The sequence below is a fragment of the Hylobates moloch genome, unplaced genomic scaffold, assembly GCF_009828535.3.
Source record: "Hylobates moloch isolate HMO894 unplaced genomic scaffold, HMol_V3 SCAFFOLD_21, whole genome shotgun sequence".
Lineage (NCBI taxonomy): Eukaryota > Metazoa > Chordata > Mammalia > Primates > Hylobatidae > Hylobates > Hylobates moloch.
Window position 1 is genome coordinate 133,725 of NW_026652296.1, and position 19,018 is coordinate 152,742.

General features: G+C 52.5%; 1 protein-coding gene across 3 annotated transcripts in view; it reads right to left on the reverse strand.

The window, feature by feature from the left end:
• MYT1 (myelin transcription factor 1) overlaps positions 1–19,018 on the reverse strand; it is a 110,827-nt gene that overhangs the window by 91,120 nt on the left and 689 nt on the right. Inside the window, exon 1 of one of the 3 annotated variants that reach the window (XM_058432877.1) lies at positions 5,897–6,067. The exons of 1 other annotated variant lie outside the window; for it this stretch is intronic. In XM_058432877.1, coding sequence (XP_058288860.1) covers positions 5,897–5,915 — 19 coding nt within the window. In that variant the 5' untranslated portion in view covers positions 5,916–6,067. Of the gene's footprint in view, positions 1–5,896; positions 6,068–19,018 lie in introns of those variants that run through there. One more of the 3 variants, XM_058432878.1, reaches the window with a different exon arrangement.

The following is a 19,018-nucleotide window of genomic DNA, read 5'->3' on the forward strand; positions in this document are numbered from 1 at the left end:
GAGATGGAGTCTCACTCTGTCACCCAGGCTGGAGTGCAGTGACACAGTCATAGCTCACTGCAGCCTCGACCTCCCAGACTCAAGCAATCCTCCCGCCTCAGCCTCCCAAGTAGCTGGGACTAAATCCAGGCACGCGCCATGTGCCCTACCAGCTTCAGCCTTATTCTTTTTTTTTTTTTTTTTTTTTTTTTGAGACGAAGTCTCGCTCTGTCACCCAGGCTGGAGCAGTGGCATGATCTCGGCTCACAGCAAGCTCCACCTCCCGGGTTCATGCCATCTCCTGCCTCAGCCTCGCGAGTAGCTGGGACTACAGACACCCACCATCACGCCCAGCTAATTTTTTGTATTTTTAGCAGATACGGGGGTTTCACCATGTTAGCCAGGATGGTCTCGATCTCCTGACCTCGTGATCGGCCCGCCTCCACCTCCCAAAGTGCTGGATTACAGGCGTGAGCCACCGCGCCCCGCCTCAGCCTTATTCTTAAGGTTTATTCAAGTTGACTGATTTTAATCCCTGTGTAGCATTACCGTCAATGAATAATCACCTATGGCTCCTCTCCTTCCTTCAGCTATAACCCTTTGCACCTGCTCCCAGAGCCACGTGTCCCGCAGTCTCTCCACCTGCAGCACCTTCCCTGCCCTCCCCGAGGGCCTCCTGGCCTCCTCCTGGGATCCAGGGCCCTCCCTGCAGCAGCTTCACAGCACTTTAAGAGGGGCATGCATAGCTGATTATTCATTGGAGGTAATCTATGCAGGGATGAAAACACTTCTTACACACACTTTTTAAATGTTTTGAATGCTTTTAGAGCTCCTTTTCATCATAGAAGAAATAGGGTAGCGTTGCCAACTTGGAAAACAGAGGAGAGGAAAGCACCCCTCAGGGCCTGGGCTGGTTCCACACAGCTGTTTCGCGCCCCACAGTGAAGGCAACGACATGGGGCCCGTGAGCCGTTCATGTTTGTGCTGCCTCTCCCACCAGCCGGGGTGCCTGGGGGTCTCTGTCTCTCCGGGACACGCAGAGGTGGAGAGGGAGGAGGAGGGGGAGACAAGAGGAGACGGAGCAGAGAGCTCTCCAGAACTTGGCTAGGATGGGGTCGAGGCTGAGAGAGCCTTTGGTTTGTTTTTTAACAACAGACTCTTGAGTGTGTCTTAAGTCCAAAGAGCAGGACTTCGTGAAGGAAAGAGGGAAGAGCTGCAGCGGGGAGGCTGAACAGGTAGGAGTGGGGCTGGTACTGCCCCCAGCCAAGCCACGAGGCCTCCAGGCCTCATGCCCTTGCCTCGGCCTCCCACCTGCTCCCTTCATCTGGGAAGACGTTCCCTGCCTCCTTTCCACCTTGCACCAACCCATTCACACACCCCAGAGCCCCTTAGTCACTCTCACTTTCTTCCTTCCTCTTCCAGGGCAGCTGTCTGCCCACACCCCTGCTGTCAGCCTGTGAGCTCGCGGACTGACTCTGCTTCTGAGTATATAAAACCTCCAGTCCCAGGTGGCTACCTGGTCCACAGGCGCACCCACCTTCCCCCTCAGTGTGGATTTTCTGTGGGGCCTGCGGTGGGGACAGTCTCAGGTGTGGGGAGAGAGAGCCACTGCCTTGAGATCCAGCTAGCACCTGGGCCCAGCCCGTGAGTCGCAGGTGGGCCCCCAGCCCTGGGTCAAAGGGTGGCCAGTCATGGCGCCCACCCGGCCTGAGAACGGTGGCAGAAAGGTGAGCTGCCCCTTTAATTTCTTCCCAGGCAAGGCCTCCAGACAACAAGAACAACATTTTAATTTAAATTCTGATTCCACATTCATTCACAGAGCAGCTCTGAGCGGGGATTTCATTAAAGGCTTTAACAGGTTTTATAGGACTTGTCATATCAGGGAAGGTGATGGAGCAAATGCATTTTCTCTGCTTCCAGGATTTTAACAACGGCTTGAAAAAATAAACTTACCATGAAAATGCAGGGCAGTCCAGCCTTGTGCAGACAAAGGAGAAATGAGCCTCACTCGGGCAAACAGTGCTGGCGACCTTCTCTCCCTCCCTCCACCAAGGAAAACAAAAGAAGGGCAAGGCCCAGAGTGGACACGGGCTTCTTCCCTGGGTCACAGAAACACGAGGTCTCGGGGCCCAAATCCCAGCGCTGCCTGGAGGACCCAGCACCTCCCAGCAAAGGCCTCTGTCCACAGCTCCCTTAGTCTGGGGCAGGGAAATCTGTCTACACCTTGGCTTGGCTTCTTTCCCTGGGCTCTGGGCAACAACTGCCTATCCGCTTTCCCCCTCAGGAACAGGGACACCTTGGCAAGGTGACCAGTGCGTCCCAGTTGGCCCAGATTGTGCTGGTTTTAAAACGGAGAGTCCTGGAAACCCCTTCACCTGGGCAAACCAGGACGGTGGAGCACAGGGCAGGACGAGCAGCAGGTCAGCCCTGGGGCCCACTGCTGCCGGAGGCTTCCTGGTCACTGTCTGTTCCCAAGCGCCTGAACTTAACCCTAACCCTACCCCTAACCCAAATTCAACCCACCACTGGCAGCACTGTCCTGTCCTGGACTACCTCCGCCCTGGCCAGGGCGCTCAAGGCCCTGTTGGTGGTCGAGGGGTTCCTGTGGATCCCGGACCCCGGCCTGGACCTAATCAGAGCCCGCCTGGGCCTCTGACCACCATCTCTCTCTGCTCTGCTGTCAAGGACCGCCCCCCGCACCCCCCGACCCGCCTTCTGCCAGGTACCTCAAGAGAAACATGGATGGCCCCCCGGGCTCCCTACCCCGGCCACAGGGCTGTGGAGGCCACTCCCTCTGAACGCCACACCCCACACTGCACATGCTCTGCCCGCTCCCCCAACAGCAGAGTCCCTGCAGGACGATGGCCAGGCCTCTTTCACTGGGCAAGCTGCTCCCTCTCCGCGGGGGCCCCAGCTACCCAGGTACAGAATTTCTAACAGTCAGAGCAAGTGTTTAGGGAACCATCAAAGCAGGACACCAAAAAACAATTGTTTTAAGAATCTGGCATTTTTTTTAAAGTGTCTAAGTTGACCTCAGGAAAATCTGCAATGTTTTAGACTTTCTTATACTGCTTTTATGATTTAATATTGTTTTAATGCTTAAAGATTTTATGTCAAGAAGCATCAGAACTTGGCTGGGTGCAGTGGCTCACGCCTGTAATCCCAGCACTTTGGGAGGCCGAGGCGGGCCGATCACGAGGTCAGGAGATCGAGACCACGGTGAAACCCCGTTTCTACTAAAAATACAAAAAAATTAGCCGGGCGTGTTGGCGGGCGCCTGTAGTCCCAGCTACTCGGGAGGCTGAGGCAGGATAATGGCGTGAACCCGGGAGGCAGAGTTTGCAGTAAGCTGAGATTGCACCACTGCACTCCAGCCTGGGCAACAGAGCGAGAATCCGTCTCAAAAAGAAAAAAAAAAAAAGCATCATAACTTTTTGGCAGGAGCTCAACATATGTGCTCAGTTCCTGGGCCGCAAGCATAGGTGAGTGCAGGACAGCGCATGTGGCTCAGCACGAATCTCTCCGCTGTCCTTATGAGATAATGAGGCCTCTGCCCACCCAATGGAGGGTGAATTCCCCAAAAGTGGAGACAGGCTGGCCTTCATCTCTGTGAGACTTCCCAGAGGCAGCAGCACAGCTTAGCAGGACGGAGCTTGAGGCCCGGAGTCAGCCAGTCCCGTGTTCGAATCCCAGCTCGGTGTGACCATGGGCAGGTTACCTAACCTTTCTGAAACCCAGTCTCCTCACTTAGAGGGCAGGGTTGTTGTGAGCATTAAATGAGCTCGTGAAGGTCAACAGAAGGAACCTGCATACAGTAGGCGCTCGTTAAAAGCAACTGCTAGCGTCTGATTCCTCATGGCCTCGTTCCAGGGTGTGGCTAGAGCAGGGCTTCACCCGTGTGCACTGGATGAATGAATGACAACAACCTCCCCGGCCCTCCCCACCCCCCCAGACCCTGCCCCATCTATCCCAGCATCACCTGACCCCCACCCTTACCCCAAAACACGACACTGAGAGGTCCATAGAGCTCCCCATGAACAGCCCTGGGTTCACAAAGGCAGATCACAGCCTTGTCTAGAACAGCTTGTGGTCAGCTCATTCCATACTGGCCCTACCCTTTGGGCTCCACCAGGCCCAGACCTGAGCCCTCCAACACCCAACCGCACACTGCACCCCTGGGGGCTGAGTCCAAGTGCCCTGGGGAGCTCCTGGAAGTGCCCATTCCCCAAGTCGGTTGTTGTTGGTTCAGTAATGGAGCCGCATCTGGCAGAGCTCATCCCAGCGTCCTGTGCTGCACCTGTCCAGCATCTGGCCCACCCCACTTTCCACCTCTGTGACTTGTAGGGCCACCTGTGGCTGCCTGACTCCGGGCTGCTGGGTGGGACTGGCCTGGAGGGAGCCCTGACTCTGGGCTGCTGGGTGGGACTGGCCTGGAGGGAGCCCTGACTCTGGGCTGCTGGGTGGGACTGGCCTGGAGGGAGCCCTGACTCTGGGCTGCTGGGTGCGATTGGCCTGCAGGGAGCCAACTGGGAGTGGGTGTTTGTTTCTCCAACCCTCCCTGTAGGGCCCTGCACTCGAGTCTCCCCACACCCAGGTCTCTGCTCCTGCAGGACCACCTCCCTTGCAGCCTCCCTGTGTCCTCTGAGGCCTGAGGGGTGCCACCCAGCATTAGCCTTAGTGGCTTCTCTACATGCCAACCACATCTTAGTCCCTTTATTCATCTCTCCTCAAATTTCCCAAGTTGAGAGTGACATCTGTCTCCTCCATGGATGCTAACTGACACCAATCACAAGCTTGGCTCTTATACCAAAATAAAGCCTGGATAGATATAAAAAGATTTAAAAGTTTTTAATTTAAATAGTACTAGAAGAAAGCATGGGGGACGGGCGATATTATGAAAAAGATTAATTACCTCATGTAATAAAAAGAAAATTATCTATGGCAAAACTCCTTAAGCAAAGACAAAAGTCAAATAAACCAGGGGAGGTGGTGCCACACACTTGTGGACCCAGATGCTTGAGAGGCTGAGATGGGAGGGTCCCTTGAGCTCAGGAGTTTGAGACCAGCCTGGGCAACACAGTGAGACCTGTCTCTCAAAAGAAAAAGAATTTTTTTTTTTTTGAGACGGAGTCTTGCCCTGTCGCCCAGGCTGGAGTGCAGTGGTGCAATCTCGGCTCACTGCAAGCTCCGCCTCCTGGGTTCACGCCATTCTCCTGCCTCGGCCTCTCCGAGTAGCTGGGACTACAGGTGCCCGCCACCTCGCCCAGCTAATTTTTTGTATTTTTTTTTTTTTTGGTAGAGACGGAGTTTCACCATGGTCTCGATCTCCTGACCTCGTGATCCGCCCGCCTCGGCCTCCCAAAGTGCTGGGATTACAAGCGTGAGCCACCGCGCCCGGCCCAAAAGAAAATTTTTTAAGAAAAAAATGAAAAAAAAATCTGCAAGTATGTAGGTGTAAGGTCCTTAATATGTAAATGCCCCATACAAATCAGTAAGACAAAACCCAACAACGCAATGAGAAAAATGGGTCAAGGGCCTGTAATCCCAGTATTCTGGGAGGCCGAGCCAGGCAGATCACTTGAGGTCAGGAGTTCGAGACCACCCTGGCCAATATGGCAAAACCTTGTCTCTACTAAAAATACAAAAATTAGAGCCCAAAAGTTCCAGACCAGCCTGAGCAACATAGTGAGGCCATGTCTCTGTATTTTAAAAAATTAAAGATAATAAATTTTTAAAAAGAACGAGAGACTTCACAACACACACATTAGGAAGGCATGGGCAGCAAGGCACTGCTACCACCTCCGTGGTACAAGCTCTGTGAAGGGCAGTGTCACAATAAGCCCTTCCAAGTCAAAACTTCAGACACCCTTCTGCCTGGCACATGTACCTTCAGAAATCTGCCCTAAGATGCGCTCACCCACTGGGAGACGACTCATGTCCAAGGACGCCTTTGGCACCACTGTCGGTGAAAAAGAAAACGTTGAAAGCAACCTGGCTGTCCCTCAATAACGGCTAAATCGGTCAGGCGCCGCCACACCATGGGCAAGGGGACCTCTCTAAGCCATGGTGTTTCATGCAAAGGCACAGTGCAAAGTCCCCTGACAACTGAGGGAGGGTGTGTGTTTGTGACGCACAAAACTGAGGGAGCCTCTGTGTTTGTGACGCATATAAGTGAGGGAGCGCGCGTGTTTGTGACGCACGTAACTGAGGGAGCGTGTGTGTTTGTGACGCACAAAACTGAGGGAGCGTGTTTGTGACGCACGTAACTGAGGAAGCGTGTGTTTTTGTGATGCACAGAACTGAGGGAGCGTGTGTGTTTGTGATGCACAGAACTGAGGGAGCATGTGTGTTTGTGATGCACGGAAATCACTGTCAAGGACCCGAAAGAGGAGAAGCAGAAATGCTTCCCTTTTTTTTTTTTTTGAGACGGAGTCTCGCTCTGTCGCCCAGGCTGGAGTGCAGTGGCGTAATCTCGGCTCACTGCAAGCTCCGCCTCCCGGGTTGACGCCATTCTCCTGCCTCAGCCTCTCCGAGTAGTTGGGACTACAGGCGCCCGCCACTGCGCCCGGCTAATTTTTTGTATTTTTAGTAGAGACGGGGTTTCACCGTGGTCTCGATCTCCTGACCTCGTGATCCGCCCGCCTCGGCCTCCCAAAGTGCTGGGATTACAAGCGTGAGCCACCGCGCCCGGCCCATATTTACTTATTTTTAAATCAAAGCACAGCAAACATGACCATGTGGGGGGTGGCCCAGTGGACCCTCACGGTGAGCCCTGGGCCACACAGAGCATGGCCCTGGAGCCCGGCTATTATTTATTTTTAAAGTTTTGCTTTTTGAATCATGTGGATTTATAACCAATTTCCCCCCAAAAAAAGAAAATAATTTTTTAAAACATTTTAAAATTCCTAATCCCAGGATGGCCCCAGAGTGATCCTGAAGTGCTGTGGGGAAGGGCACACTTTAAGACTCGGGCAATGGGCTGCAACCTCCCGTTCCAGGCCGACCCCTCAGGTGCTCTCCCACTCCCCAGAAAGGATGAGGTCCCCCGGTAAAAACCCCTGGATGGGGTCCAGGTGGGCAAACATGAACAGATGCTGCCACCCTCTGGTGCACGAGGAGGCAGACGCAGTCTGGAAACTTGAGGAAGCACCAAGGTCCCCCAAGACCCTGTTAAAACCTCATGGGGTGCTCCAGGGCCATGCTCTGTGTGGCCCAGGGCTCACTGTGAGGGTCCACTGGGCCACCCCCACATGGTCATGTTTGCTGTGCTTTGATTTAAAAATAAGTAAATATGGGCCGGGCGCGGTGGCTCACGCTTGTAATCCCAGCACTTTGGGAGGCCGAGGCGGGCGGATCACGAGGTCAGGAGATCGAGACCACGGTGAAACCCCGTCTCTACTAAAAATACAAAAAAATTAGCCAGGTGTCGTGGCGGGCGCCTGTAGTCCCAGCTACTCGGAGAGGCTGAGGCAGGAGAATGGCGTGAACCTGGGAGGCGGAGATTGCAGTGAGCCGAGATTGCGCCACTGCACTCCAGCCTGGGCGACAGGGCGAGACTCCGTCTCAAAAAAATAAATAAATAAAAATAAAATAAAAATAAGTAAATACATAAATAACCGAGTGTCCAGCCCCTCCCTGAGCTGCCTTGGGGTAGGGTCAGGTCTGAAGGTTAACTGCTCCCCAGCTGCTGAAGCAAAAAGCAGCTGAGGGCCCTTCCCAAAGCTGCTGTGGACCAAGACCCAAGCTCAAGTTCCAGGAACCCAAGGAGCAAATGCAGAGGGTCCTGAGGGTGAACAGTGAGGGGGTCTCTGCAGGCCATGAGGGTGGACAGTGAGGGGGTCTCTATGGGACATGAGGGTGGACACTGAGGGGGTCTCTATGGGACATGAGGGTGGACACTGAGGGGGTCTCTATGGGACATGAGGGTGGACACTGAGGGGGTCTCTATGGGACATGAGGGTGGACACTGAGGGGGTCTCTATGGGACATGAGGGTGGACACTGAGGGGGTCTCTATGGGACATGAGGGTGGACACTGAGGGGGTCTCTATGGGACATGAGGGTGGACACTGAGGGGGTCTCTATGGGACATGAGGGTGGACACTGAGGGGGTCTCTATGGGACATGAGGGTGGACACTGAGGGGGTCTCTATGGGACATGAGGGTGGACAGTGAGGGGGTCTCTGCAGGTCCTGAGGGTGGACACTGAGGGGGTCTCTATGGGACATGAGGGTGGACAGTGAGGGGGTCTCTACAGGTCCTGAGAGTGGATAGTGAGGGGGTCTCTATAGGACATGAGAGAGGCCAGGACAAGTCTGTGACAGGGGAGGATGTGACCCCCACCAGGTCCCCTAAACCTGGGCTCAGTGTGGAGTCTCAGCCTCACCCTCATGGGCTGCCCAGCCCCTCCTGGCCCACCTACAAGAGCCTGCAGCCCTGTGAACAACTATCCACAGCCCAGCAGCGGTCCTCATCTTGCCTCGTGCCCAGCCCAGAGCACGTGCCCAGCTAAACACAGAGCAGCACAGTGTCAGTGTGGCCACCAGACGGCCCAGATCATCTGCTTCCCAGGATAACACTGCAGGGCATCCACACTGGGTGTGTCCACCCCTAGCGTGTCAATACTCCAGTGGCTCTATGCACACACGCACATGCCTGGATACTCCAGTGCCTCTACTCACACATGCACACGCCTGGATACTCCAGTGCCTCTACGCACACACATGCACACGCCTGGATACTCCAGTGGCTCTACACACACACACGCACACGCCTGGATACTCCAGTGCCTCTACGCACACATGCACACACCTGGAGTCCAGGATTGCCAGTGGCCATTGCCATCGCCCTTGTGCTGAACAAGAAAGCATCAGTGGTCCAGGACAAACGCACCAAAATTCCACCTTTAACATCCAGCATAGTCTTCCACACGACCTCTTGTTCTTCCTGAGTGACCCCTGGCAGAAGGCGCAGAGGCCCCACTGGCCTCCCCAGCAGCGGGCATGCCTCTGTCACACTCACCCTGTTCTCCGTTCTCAGGCCCAGGGGTTAAAACCAACACAAGTTAAATAAAACCTCTGGCATGAGGGTCATAGTTTTGTCTTCAAAATGTGTGCTTTAACCTTTTCCAGAATTAGGGCTTTTTTAAAAAGCCTCCCATTGCCTTTAGGAAAACAGTTCAAATGTTCTCCGTGACCCAGCACCTCCTTCCCCTACCCCCCACTCCTGGGACATCTGCGTGTGTGGTTTCCTCTGTCTGGAGCAGCCCCTTCCACGCATACTGCATGGTCTCTTAGGGCTCCATAATAAAGGACCACAGACTGGCTTAAACAACAGAAAATTATTCTCTCTTAGTCCTGGAGGCCGGAAGTCTGGATCCAGTATTGGCAGGGCTGCATTCCCTGCGAAGACTCCAGGGATGACCCTTCCTCGCCTCCTCTAGTTTCTGGCAGTTGCTGGCAATCCTCGATGCTCCCTGGCTCACAGATGCATCCCTCCAGCCTCCACCACTTCTGTCTTCAAAGAGCACTGTCCTCTGCATCTTCTGTGTCCAAATTTCCCTCTTCTTGTAAGGGCACCCCAGTCCACCATGGCCTCAAATGGACTAATTAAATCTGCAAAGACCCCACTTCCAAACCAGGTCACACTCACAGGTGCTGGGGTCGAGACTCCAACGTATCTTTTTTTATTTTTGATGGAGGCTCACTCTGTCGCCAGGCTGAGTGCAGTGGCGCAATCACGGCTCACTGCAACCTCCGCCTCTCAGGTTCAAGTGATTCTTCAGCCTTGGCCTCCCGAGTAGCTGGGACTACAGGTGCCTGCCACCGCGCCTGGCTAATTTTTGTATTTTTTTAGTAGAGACGGGGTTTCATCATGTTGGCCAAGATGGTCTCGATCTCTTGACCTCGTGATCCGCCCCCCTCAGCCTCCCAAAGTGCCGCGATTACAGGTGTGAGCCACCGAGCCCGGCCGAGACTCCAACACATCTTTTAGGAGACACAACTCAACCCCCAACAATAATGAATGAAGAAGCCTGTTGAGCGTTAGAGCCCAGTTCCAAGGAGGACCCAAAACACGATCAACGATCCAGGATGTGAAATAGACACAAAGCCCGGCCACCCCGTCTGGGAAGTGAGGAGCGCCTCTGCCCGGCCGCCCCGTCTGGTAAGTGAGGAGCGCCTCTGCCCGGCCACCCATCGTCTGGGAAGTGAGGGGTCGTCTGGGGGGTGAGGAGCGCCTCTGCCCGGCCGCCCCGTCTGGGAGGTGAGGAGCACCTCTGCCCGGCCGCCCCGTCTGGGAGGTGGGGAGCGCTGGGAAGTGAGGAGCGCCTCTGCCCGGTCACCCATTGTCTGGGAAGTGAGGAGCGCCTCTGCCCGGCCGCCCCATCTGGGAAGTGAGGGGCGCCTCTGCCTGGCCACCCCGTCTGGGAAGAAGTGAGGAGCGTCTCTGCCCGGCCGCCCCGTCTGGGAAGTGAGGAGCGCCTCTGCCCGGCCGCCCCGTCTGGGAAGTGAGGAGCGCCTCTGCCCGGCCGCCCCGTCTGGGAAGTGAGGAGCGCCTCTGCCCGGCTGCCCCGTCTGGGAAGTGAGGAGCGCCTCTGCCCGGCCGCCCGGTCTGGGATGTGGGGAGCGCCTCTGCCCGACCGCCCCGTCTGGGAGGTCTACCACGGAGGCCAGAAGCAATGTGGGGGCTGGACGTGGTGGCTCATGCCTGTGGTCCCAGCACTCTGGGAGGCCGGGGCGGGTTGATCACTTCGGGCTAGGAGTTCGAGACCAGCCTGGCCAACATGGCAAAACATATGAAAAATACAACAAACCAACCAACCAACCCAGTGACAACAAAACAGGTCCACCCTGGAGTCATACTCTAATTTTTTCTATTTTCCTCCCTTTCTGATCCTTTATCCCACTTTCTTTTTCTTCCTCTTCCTTCTCCTTCTTCTTTGTCAAATAGAGGATTGAGTTATTATCACTGATCCATACAAAGTCCCTCTCTCATTTATTTTCTTTAATTCCCACTCCCCATTTCTATTCCCCGTCTTCCCATGTGCAACCTTCCTAATATGTTTGATATGCATCTTTTTGTTTGTATTTTTAGAAAATGTTTATTGTTTTGTGTGCAAAAAAATTAATAATAAAAAAACAAAAAAAGAAAAAAAAAAGAAATAGACACAAAACAGGTCAATATCCACAAAACACTCATCCACTTCATTCCTCTGAGCAAAACTCCTTTGCGGCTCTAGAACAAGAATTGTTTGCATTACTATCAGTTTTCTACCACTGTCCCACTGAAGGGGCTGCTCCGGCTCTGGCTGAGCATCCTCCACCCTCTCCAACCTTTGGCCACCAAGTGTCCCCAAGCCCCTGGGATGCTCCCCATCACCAGTCTGGCCAGGCCCCACTGGCCTGGATCTTCCCACATGTGTGATGATGGAGGAGGCTCAGAAGGGTCTGTGGGACGGGACTTAACAGGTCTCAAGTGTCTCAAACTAATCTGGGCCCCCAAGGTGGCTGACTGAGGCCTCAGCTGCTTCCCAGTGGGGCAGGCAGAGCATGAAGCTCTAAGAGCAGCACCCGTGGTCATGCCCTGCATCTCAAACAGGAGGGGAGATGGTGGAGTGGCATCTGGGCAGGTGCCTGGAGCCAGGAGGGACAGTAGATGAGGGAGGTGTGACACACCAGGCAAGAGCCTGAGGGTGGCCAGACGGACCAGGAGCAAGCAGGGGCCAATGCAGCACAAGGGTCTCCAGGAATGAACAGCCAGAGGGGCTGTGATTTGAGTGAAGGCATCATCCCTGGAGTGTTGGGAGTTCAAGACCAGCCTGGGCAACATGGCGAGACCCCGTCTCTACTAAAAATTAAAAATTAGCCAGGTGTGGTGGCTCACACTTCTGGTCCAGCTACTTGGAAGGCTGAGATGGGAGGATCACTTTGCCGGAAGTTGAGGCTACAGTGAGCCCTGATGTGACCCACGCCACTCCTGCCTGGGCAACAGAGCAAGACTCTGTCTCCAGAAAGAAAAGAATGCCAATTTCACAGAATTCTTTGAGGAAACTGAAGAAGTGGGACTGTCTCCCAACTCATTCATTGAGGCCAGCATTACTCTGATACCAAAAGCACCACAAGAAAAAAAATTACAGACCAATATCCCTCATAAACACAGCTGCAAAAATTATTAACAAAATTTTAGTAAATCAAAATCCATCAATATTCAAAAAAGCACTACAATATGACCAAGCAGGGTTTATTCCAGAATGCAAGGTTAGTTTAACAAAATCAGTGTGATTCATTATATTAACAAACTAAAAAAGGAAACACATGATTATCATAATAGACGCAGAAAAAGCATTTGACAAAATCTAAAATCCATTCCTTATAAAGACTCTCAGCAAACTAGGAATAGGAAGAATGCGTCAGCCTGATATGAAAAACCCAAGTTAAATCTTAACCCATGTCTCTCCTCAGAGCAAGACGGAGGCAAGGATGTTCACTTCTATTCAACATTGTACTGGACACTCTAACCAAACCAATAAGAAAGAAAAAGAAATAAAAGATGTCCAGATTAGAAAGAAAAAATTGTCTAATTCACAGACATGATCATCTGTGTAGAAAGTTGGGTATAATCCACAAAAAAGCTACTACAACTAATAAGCAACTTCAGCAGTTTCAGGATACAAAATCATTACACAAAAATCTATAGGATTTCTATATCCTAGAAACGAATAATCAGCTGAAAGTTTTTAAAAATAATGCTATTTATAATAGCATCCAAAATATGAAATACCTAGAAATACAACTGACAGAAGCCGTACATTAAAAACTGTAAAACTGCTGAGAGAAATTAAAGATGTAAATAGGAGTTATGCTGTGTTCATGGATCAGAAAACGCCATATACCGATTCTACCCAAACTGATCTATAGATTTAATGCAATTAAAATTGCAAGAGGCTTTTTTGTGGAAATTAACGAATTGATTCTAAAATTTGCATAGAAATTTGCAAAGAACCTATAATCCCCTAAACAACTTTGAAAAACAAAGTTAGAGGGACTCACACTACCTGACCTCAAAACAGAGTATAAAGCTATAGTAATCAAGACAGTGTAGTATTTGAGTATAAAGCTGTAGTAATCAAGACGGTGTAGTACTTGAGTATAACGGTGTAGTACTTGAGTATAAAGCTGTAGTAATCAAGACGGTGTAGCATTTGAGTATAAAGCTGTAGTAATCAAGACAGTGTAGCATTTGAGTATAAAGCTGTAGGAATCAAGACAGTGTAGTATTTGAGCCAGGCATGGTGGCTCACGCCTGTAATCCCAGCACTTTGGGAGGCCAAGGTGGGTGATCATGAGGTCAGGAAATCGAGACCATCCTGGCTAACACAGTGAAACCCCGTCTCTACTAAAAATACAAAAAAATTAGCTGGGCGTGGTGATGCACACCTATAATCCCAGCTACTTGGGAGGCTGAGGCAGGAGAATCGCTTGAACCCAGGAGGCAGAGGCTGCAGTGAGCTGAGATGGCGCTACTGCACTCCATCCTGGGCAATAGAGGGAGACTCTGTTTCAAAAAAAAAAAAATGAAATTCTAAGCCCCCCACCAACTCAACAGACCCCCTCTTGGCCAAAGGAACCCCAGAAAACCTTAAAAACTGAATCCCTGGACATGATGGTAAGGGAAGTTGGACACATCTCATCAAACACCTCAAGCATTAATGTTAAAACAGATTTCATAAGACTAACAAAACAAACTCTTTGTGACAATAAGATATCAAATTATAAACAGGACCTAAGGCTGTGCCAGACAGGAGTTAAGTCACGTACCCCTGTGGGTTAAGAGGCTTATATCTTAACTCAAAACGTTCCTTTCTGCTGACTCTAAATTTTTAATTAAACTTTATTCCTTTAACCAGTTCAAATTAAAGAATCTCTGAATCCACGTATAACCTGTACACCCTGCTTCAAGATATCCTGTCATGTGGGGCCAAACCAATGTCTACCTTCTATGTATTGATTTCTGTCTTTGCCTGTAACTCCTGCCTCTCTGAAATCTATGAAATCAAAGTGTAATCTGACTGCTGGGGGCACCCTTTCTCGGGAAACTCGAAACTGTTCTCCAGGCCATGGTCATTCATATTGACTCAGAATAAACCTCTTTAAAATATTTTACAGAGTCTGTTTTTTTCCATTAACGTTATTGAGTTTTGAGAGTTCTTGATGTACTCTGGATACAAGTCCTTTATCAAATATGTGATTTGCAAAAATTTTCTTACAGCCTGGGCTTGTCTTTTCATTTTCTTAGCAGTGTCTTTGGAAGAGCAGAAGTTCTTAGTTTTGATGAAACATCTTATTTATTTGATGGATTATGTTTTGATATCCTATCTAATAATGCTTTACCTGATCTAAGTTTGCAAAGGTTTTCTCCTATGTCCTATTATAGAAGTTTTATAATTTTAGGTTTTACATTTAGGTTTATGATCCATATTGGCTTAATATTTTAATATAGTGCAAGGTATGGATCAAAGTTCATTTTTTTGCATATGGATATCCAACTGTTTAACATCATTTACGGAGAACAAAACTGGCCTTTATTGAATTGCCTTTGCACCTTTGTTGAAAATCACTTGCTTATATTTGTGGGTCTATTTCTGGTCTCTCTAATTTGTTCTATTGATCTGTCTATCTTGAGGCAAATACCACAGTCTTTTTTAAAATGTTATTTCTTTTATCATGATACTTCTTTTTCTTTTGTTTTGACAGTGTCTCACTCCGTCACCCAGGCTGGAGTGTAGTAGTGAGATCTCTGCTCACTGCAACCTCCGCCTCCCAGGTTCAAGTGATTCTCGTGCCTCAGCCTCCCGAGTAGCTGGAATTACAGGTGTGTGCCACTACGCCTGGCTACTTTTTTGTATTTTTAGTAGAGACGGGGTTTCACCATGTTGGCCAGGCTGGTCTTGAACTCCTGACCTCAAGTGATCCACCCGCCTCAGCCTCCCCAGGAGCTGAGAACTCTGGCAGGGAGGCTCTGTGGTGTAGGAATCCCAGGTCTCCAGCCGTGTCTGAAAAACAGTATTAACCCATGGCTTCACCCCAGGTTTGAAACACCTGGGTGTTCTTCAGAAATACCTGCTATAGCTTGGATGTTTGTCCCTGAACCTCACGTTGAAATTTGATCCCCGATGTTGGAGGTGGGGCCTGGTGGGAGGTGTTCAGGCCACAGGGAAGGATCCAGAATGAATGGTTTAGTGCCCTCCTCATGGTGATGAGTGGGTTCTTGCTCTATTAGTTCCCACACGAGCTGGTTGTTTTAAAGAAGCCTGGCATCTCCCCTCTCTCTCGCCTCTCCTCTTACCATGAGACACCTCCCGCCATGAGTGCACGCTCCCTGAGGCCTCCCCAGAAGCAGGGGCTGGCACCGTGCTTCCTGTACAGCCTGCAGAACCGTGCACCAAACAAACCTCTTTTCTTTATAATGACCCAGCCTCTATCCTTCTCCTCACCTAGGAGAAAGAAAAAGAAATTACCCAGCCTCAGATATTCCTTCATAGCAACACAAAACCAGGACAATACTGGTGCCCAGGCCCCAATCCAGACCAAGCACATCAGAGCCTGGGCATGGGGGTGGAGCCAGCTCCAGTGAGCTCCTGAAGTGCCCGGGGGTTCTGTGCACATCCAGGAGGAGAACGTGGTCGTGGATGGTCCAGACAAAAATATTCTTTATGCGACTAGCACAGAGTTGCTGTTTAAACCCAGTGGCAAGAACAGAACACAAGAGTTTTAATGGGAGTCGTAGTTTTCACCATTAAGAGTCTTTACCTACTGTTGGAATCCAGGCACACATATTTACCCTGGGGTTTAATTTGCTACGTAAAATTGACTTGGTTCTTTTACAAATTGCTGGCAAGTTGAGGTTGGGGCCACCACAAGTCTCTATAGCAAGACAAAGAGCATCATTGTGTGTTTGGGTCTCTCAGCACCAGAATGGAGCTCCTTGTGGGCAGGGGCTGGCTTGCCGCTTGTCTTAGTCTGTTTCCTGCTGCTTATAACAGAAACTGGGTGATTTAAAAGAAACAAAATGTATTTCTTACAGTTCTGGGGGCTGGGAAGCCCAAGGTCAATGGGCCACATCTGGTGAGGCTTTCTTGCTGGTGGGAACCCCAGAGTCCCAAGGCAGTGCAGGGCGTCGCATGGTGAGGGGCTGCGCGTGTGCTGGTTCAGGTCTCTCTCTTCTTATAAAGCCACCAGCCCCATTCCTGTGATAACCCTTAATCTATAAATAAATTAATCTATTCATGAGGGCAGAGCTCTTGTGACCCAATCACCTCTTAAAGGCCGCGCCTCTCAATACTGCCACATTGGGGATTAAATTCCAACTTGAGTTTTGGAGGTGACAAATATTCAAACCACAGCATCCTTAAATCATCAGAGACTGGCCTGCCTGCCCCCATGTCCACTCGAAAATGAGTGCCGCGCAAGCCTCGGCAGTCCTGTCACCAAGCCCGAAGCTCCAGCACTGGGGCCTCCCTGGGGGGCACCCAGGCTATTCAGGAAGGGGGTTAGGGTCACCGGAAACCGCGCCAGCCCCCACCCCCACCCTACTGAATGGTCCCTTTTCCTCCGCAGCAGTTCTCGGAACTGGCCACTGGGGGTCAGGGTTGGGCCGCATCGCACAGAACCTGGCTCAGCCAGGAGCCAAGGGAAGGACCTTGTTCCTCTACCCCAGCCGAGGGAAAACGGCGGCCCCTCCGTGGTTCAGCAGAGCTAGTCCAGGAACAGTGGGGCTTCCGAGTGCTTCCCCTCCATGGCAGAGCCAGCGCTGGCCTGCTGGTCTCCCAGTTCTTTGCCCAGGCTAAGAAGGGCGCGCGCGGGCACACACACGCGGGCACACACACACGCACACACTCACTCTACCTCTGGGAAGTTCTCCCTGCCTGTGGCTTGCAGCTCGCTGCCACTCACCAGCCTCCTGTCCCACTCACAGCTGACTTGAGGTCAGTGTTCCCTCCAAGCATCCACCTGAGCTGCCCAGGCCCAAGGCCGAAACCCCAGACCAGGTCCAGAGCAGCACGGGCAGGTGGGCCCTCAGACGGGGCTCCCTCTGCACTGCTCACTGGCCCAACATGTGCAAGCCTCCAGCCTGAGGCGGGAGAATTATGATCCCCATTTGACAAGTGAGGAAACAGAGGCTCAGAGAGGTTGGGTAACTCACCCTGGGCCACACAGCAAGGAAAAAGCCAGTCCCAGACCTGTACTCCTGACCTCCCCCTGGTCTGCTCCCCTCAGGAGACTGTCTAGGCCACAATGGCACCCTTACCTGGCCTGAGTCTGAAGCACAGGTCCGCAGGGCTCTTTACCCAGGTTCCACTGCAACAGTCCCCAGGCCACATACATGAGCACAGCTTGGACAGTGGAGCAGTCTCTGGCCCGACCACAGGCAGCACCCCAGGGGCTCCATGTGCCTTTGGGGTGCACTCCAGTGGGTGGGGAAGAGGGGCCTAGAGCTCCAGCTCAGTCTCCTTTGTCCTGAGTGAGCAGGGCCCCACTTACCTCCCCCTGAGCAGCCAGAGATGGGAACGGAGACTCTCCCAGGGGATAAGCAACAGGTATGAGGTCTCCCTGGTGAGAGTGTGAGCTCCCCACATTCAACACCACCGGAGCCCTGGAGAGGAAGCCACAGGCTCTGGGAAGCTCCATGCGGAAGCTGAGTGCCCCGCTGCTCTACGGTTAGCAAGCGCGCTCCAGGGAAACTCCATCAGAGCCTCCTGTTCTCATCTGCTAAATGGGATGACGGTAGTACTGCCCCTGGGTCATTGTGGGAACAAAATGAAACACAGATGTGTCTTTAGCTGTCGGCACCCGCCACATAGGAGGCATTCTGAACCAGAGACAGACCCGAGGAGGCTCAGATCCCAGGAGTCAGCAAAGGTGGAGATGGAAGGAAGTGAGGTGGGATGGGGCCCAGCCATGCTGGAGGAACTGGGGCTGTCTTCTGGCTGAGCCCAGGCCTGCCCCCCCAACCGCCACACACATCAGGGTGCGCTCATGCCCCGCACAGCTTTGCCCAGACCCCCCACACACATCAGGGTGCCCTCATGCACCGCACAGCTTCTCCTGGGGGGAGCACTTTCTCATATGTCTCCCGGGGAGACTCTACCGATAAACAGTTTGTCCAGGACCAAGAGATTTCCTGGGATGTGGGCATTCAGTGCTAAAACCTGGACAGTCCCAGGCCAATCCAGACTGTTGGTCACCCTTCCTGCAGAGGGGACATAAGAGGTCACAAGGTCACCAGGCTGACGCTCCTGAGAGGGCACAGCCAAGATGGACACCAAGTCCTGTGCTCACAGTCTCCTCACCCGGCTGCCGTGGCTTCTGGAGAGCAAGGCCATGACTTGCCATACATGTAAGCAGTGGGGTCTGGGCCGGGCTGTGACTCCCCTCACCCAGACTGGGCAGGGACACTCAGCCTCCCCCAGCAGAGGGTGGCTCCTCAGGCTTCAGGAAGAGGCCCGGGAAGGAGGAGCCCCAGGGTCCAGGGCTCGAGACAAAGCTCAAAAGACGCACAGCACAGACACAGCGCTGCCCAGCTGGCCTGGGGTCCGGGGGGAGGCGGAGAGGGGCCATGATGAAGAGCTTAGAGAGGGCCCTGGGCACAAGAAGTGGGCCCTGACCCGGGTGAGAGGCAACCATTAAGCTGAGGCCTGGGGCTGAGCTGGCGTCCCCAAGACCCCCTGTGCAGTGGGCCGTGGCCGGCCTCCCACCCCTCTGTCCACCTCTGTCCACCTCCTCTGTCCCGTCCCTAGGCTTGTCTGGACTTTGCTCTCCTCCAAGACTGCAGCCATGAAGATCCTCATGCCACAGCCCCTGCAGACCCTCATCTCCCCTCAGGGGCCCTCCAGCCTGAATCCTGGCTCCCCTTGATCCCCACCCGGCCTTTCATACGGTGCCCTTGCCAAGCCCAGAGCCCTGACTGCCTAGGTCTGGCCCAGACCACGCTTGTGGCTTCTGCATCAAAAGCCATTAAGCTAAACGCCGTCACCACTCTTC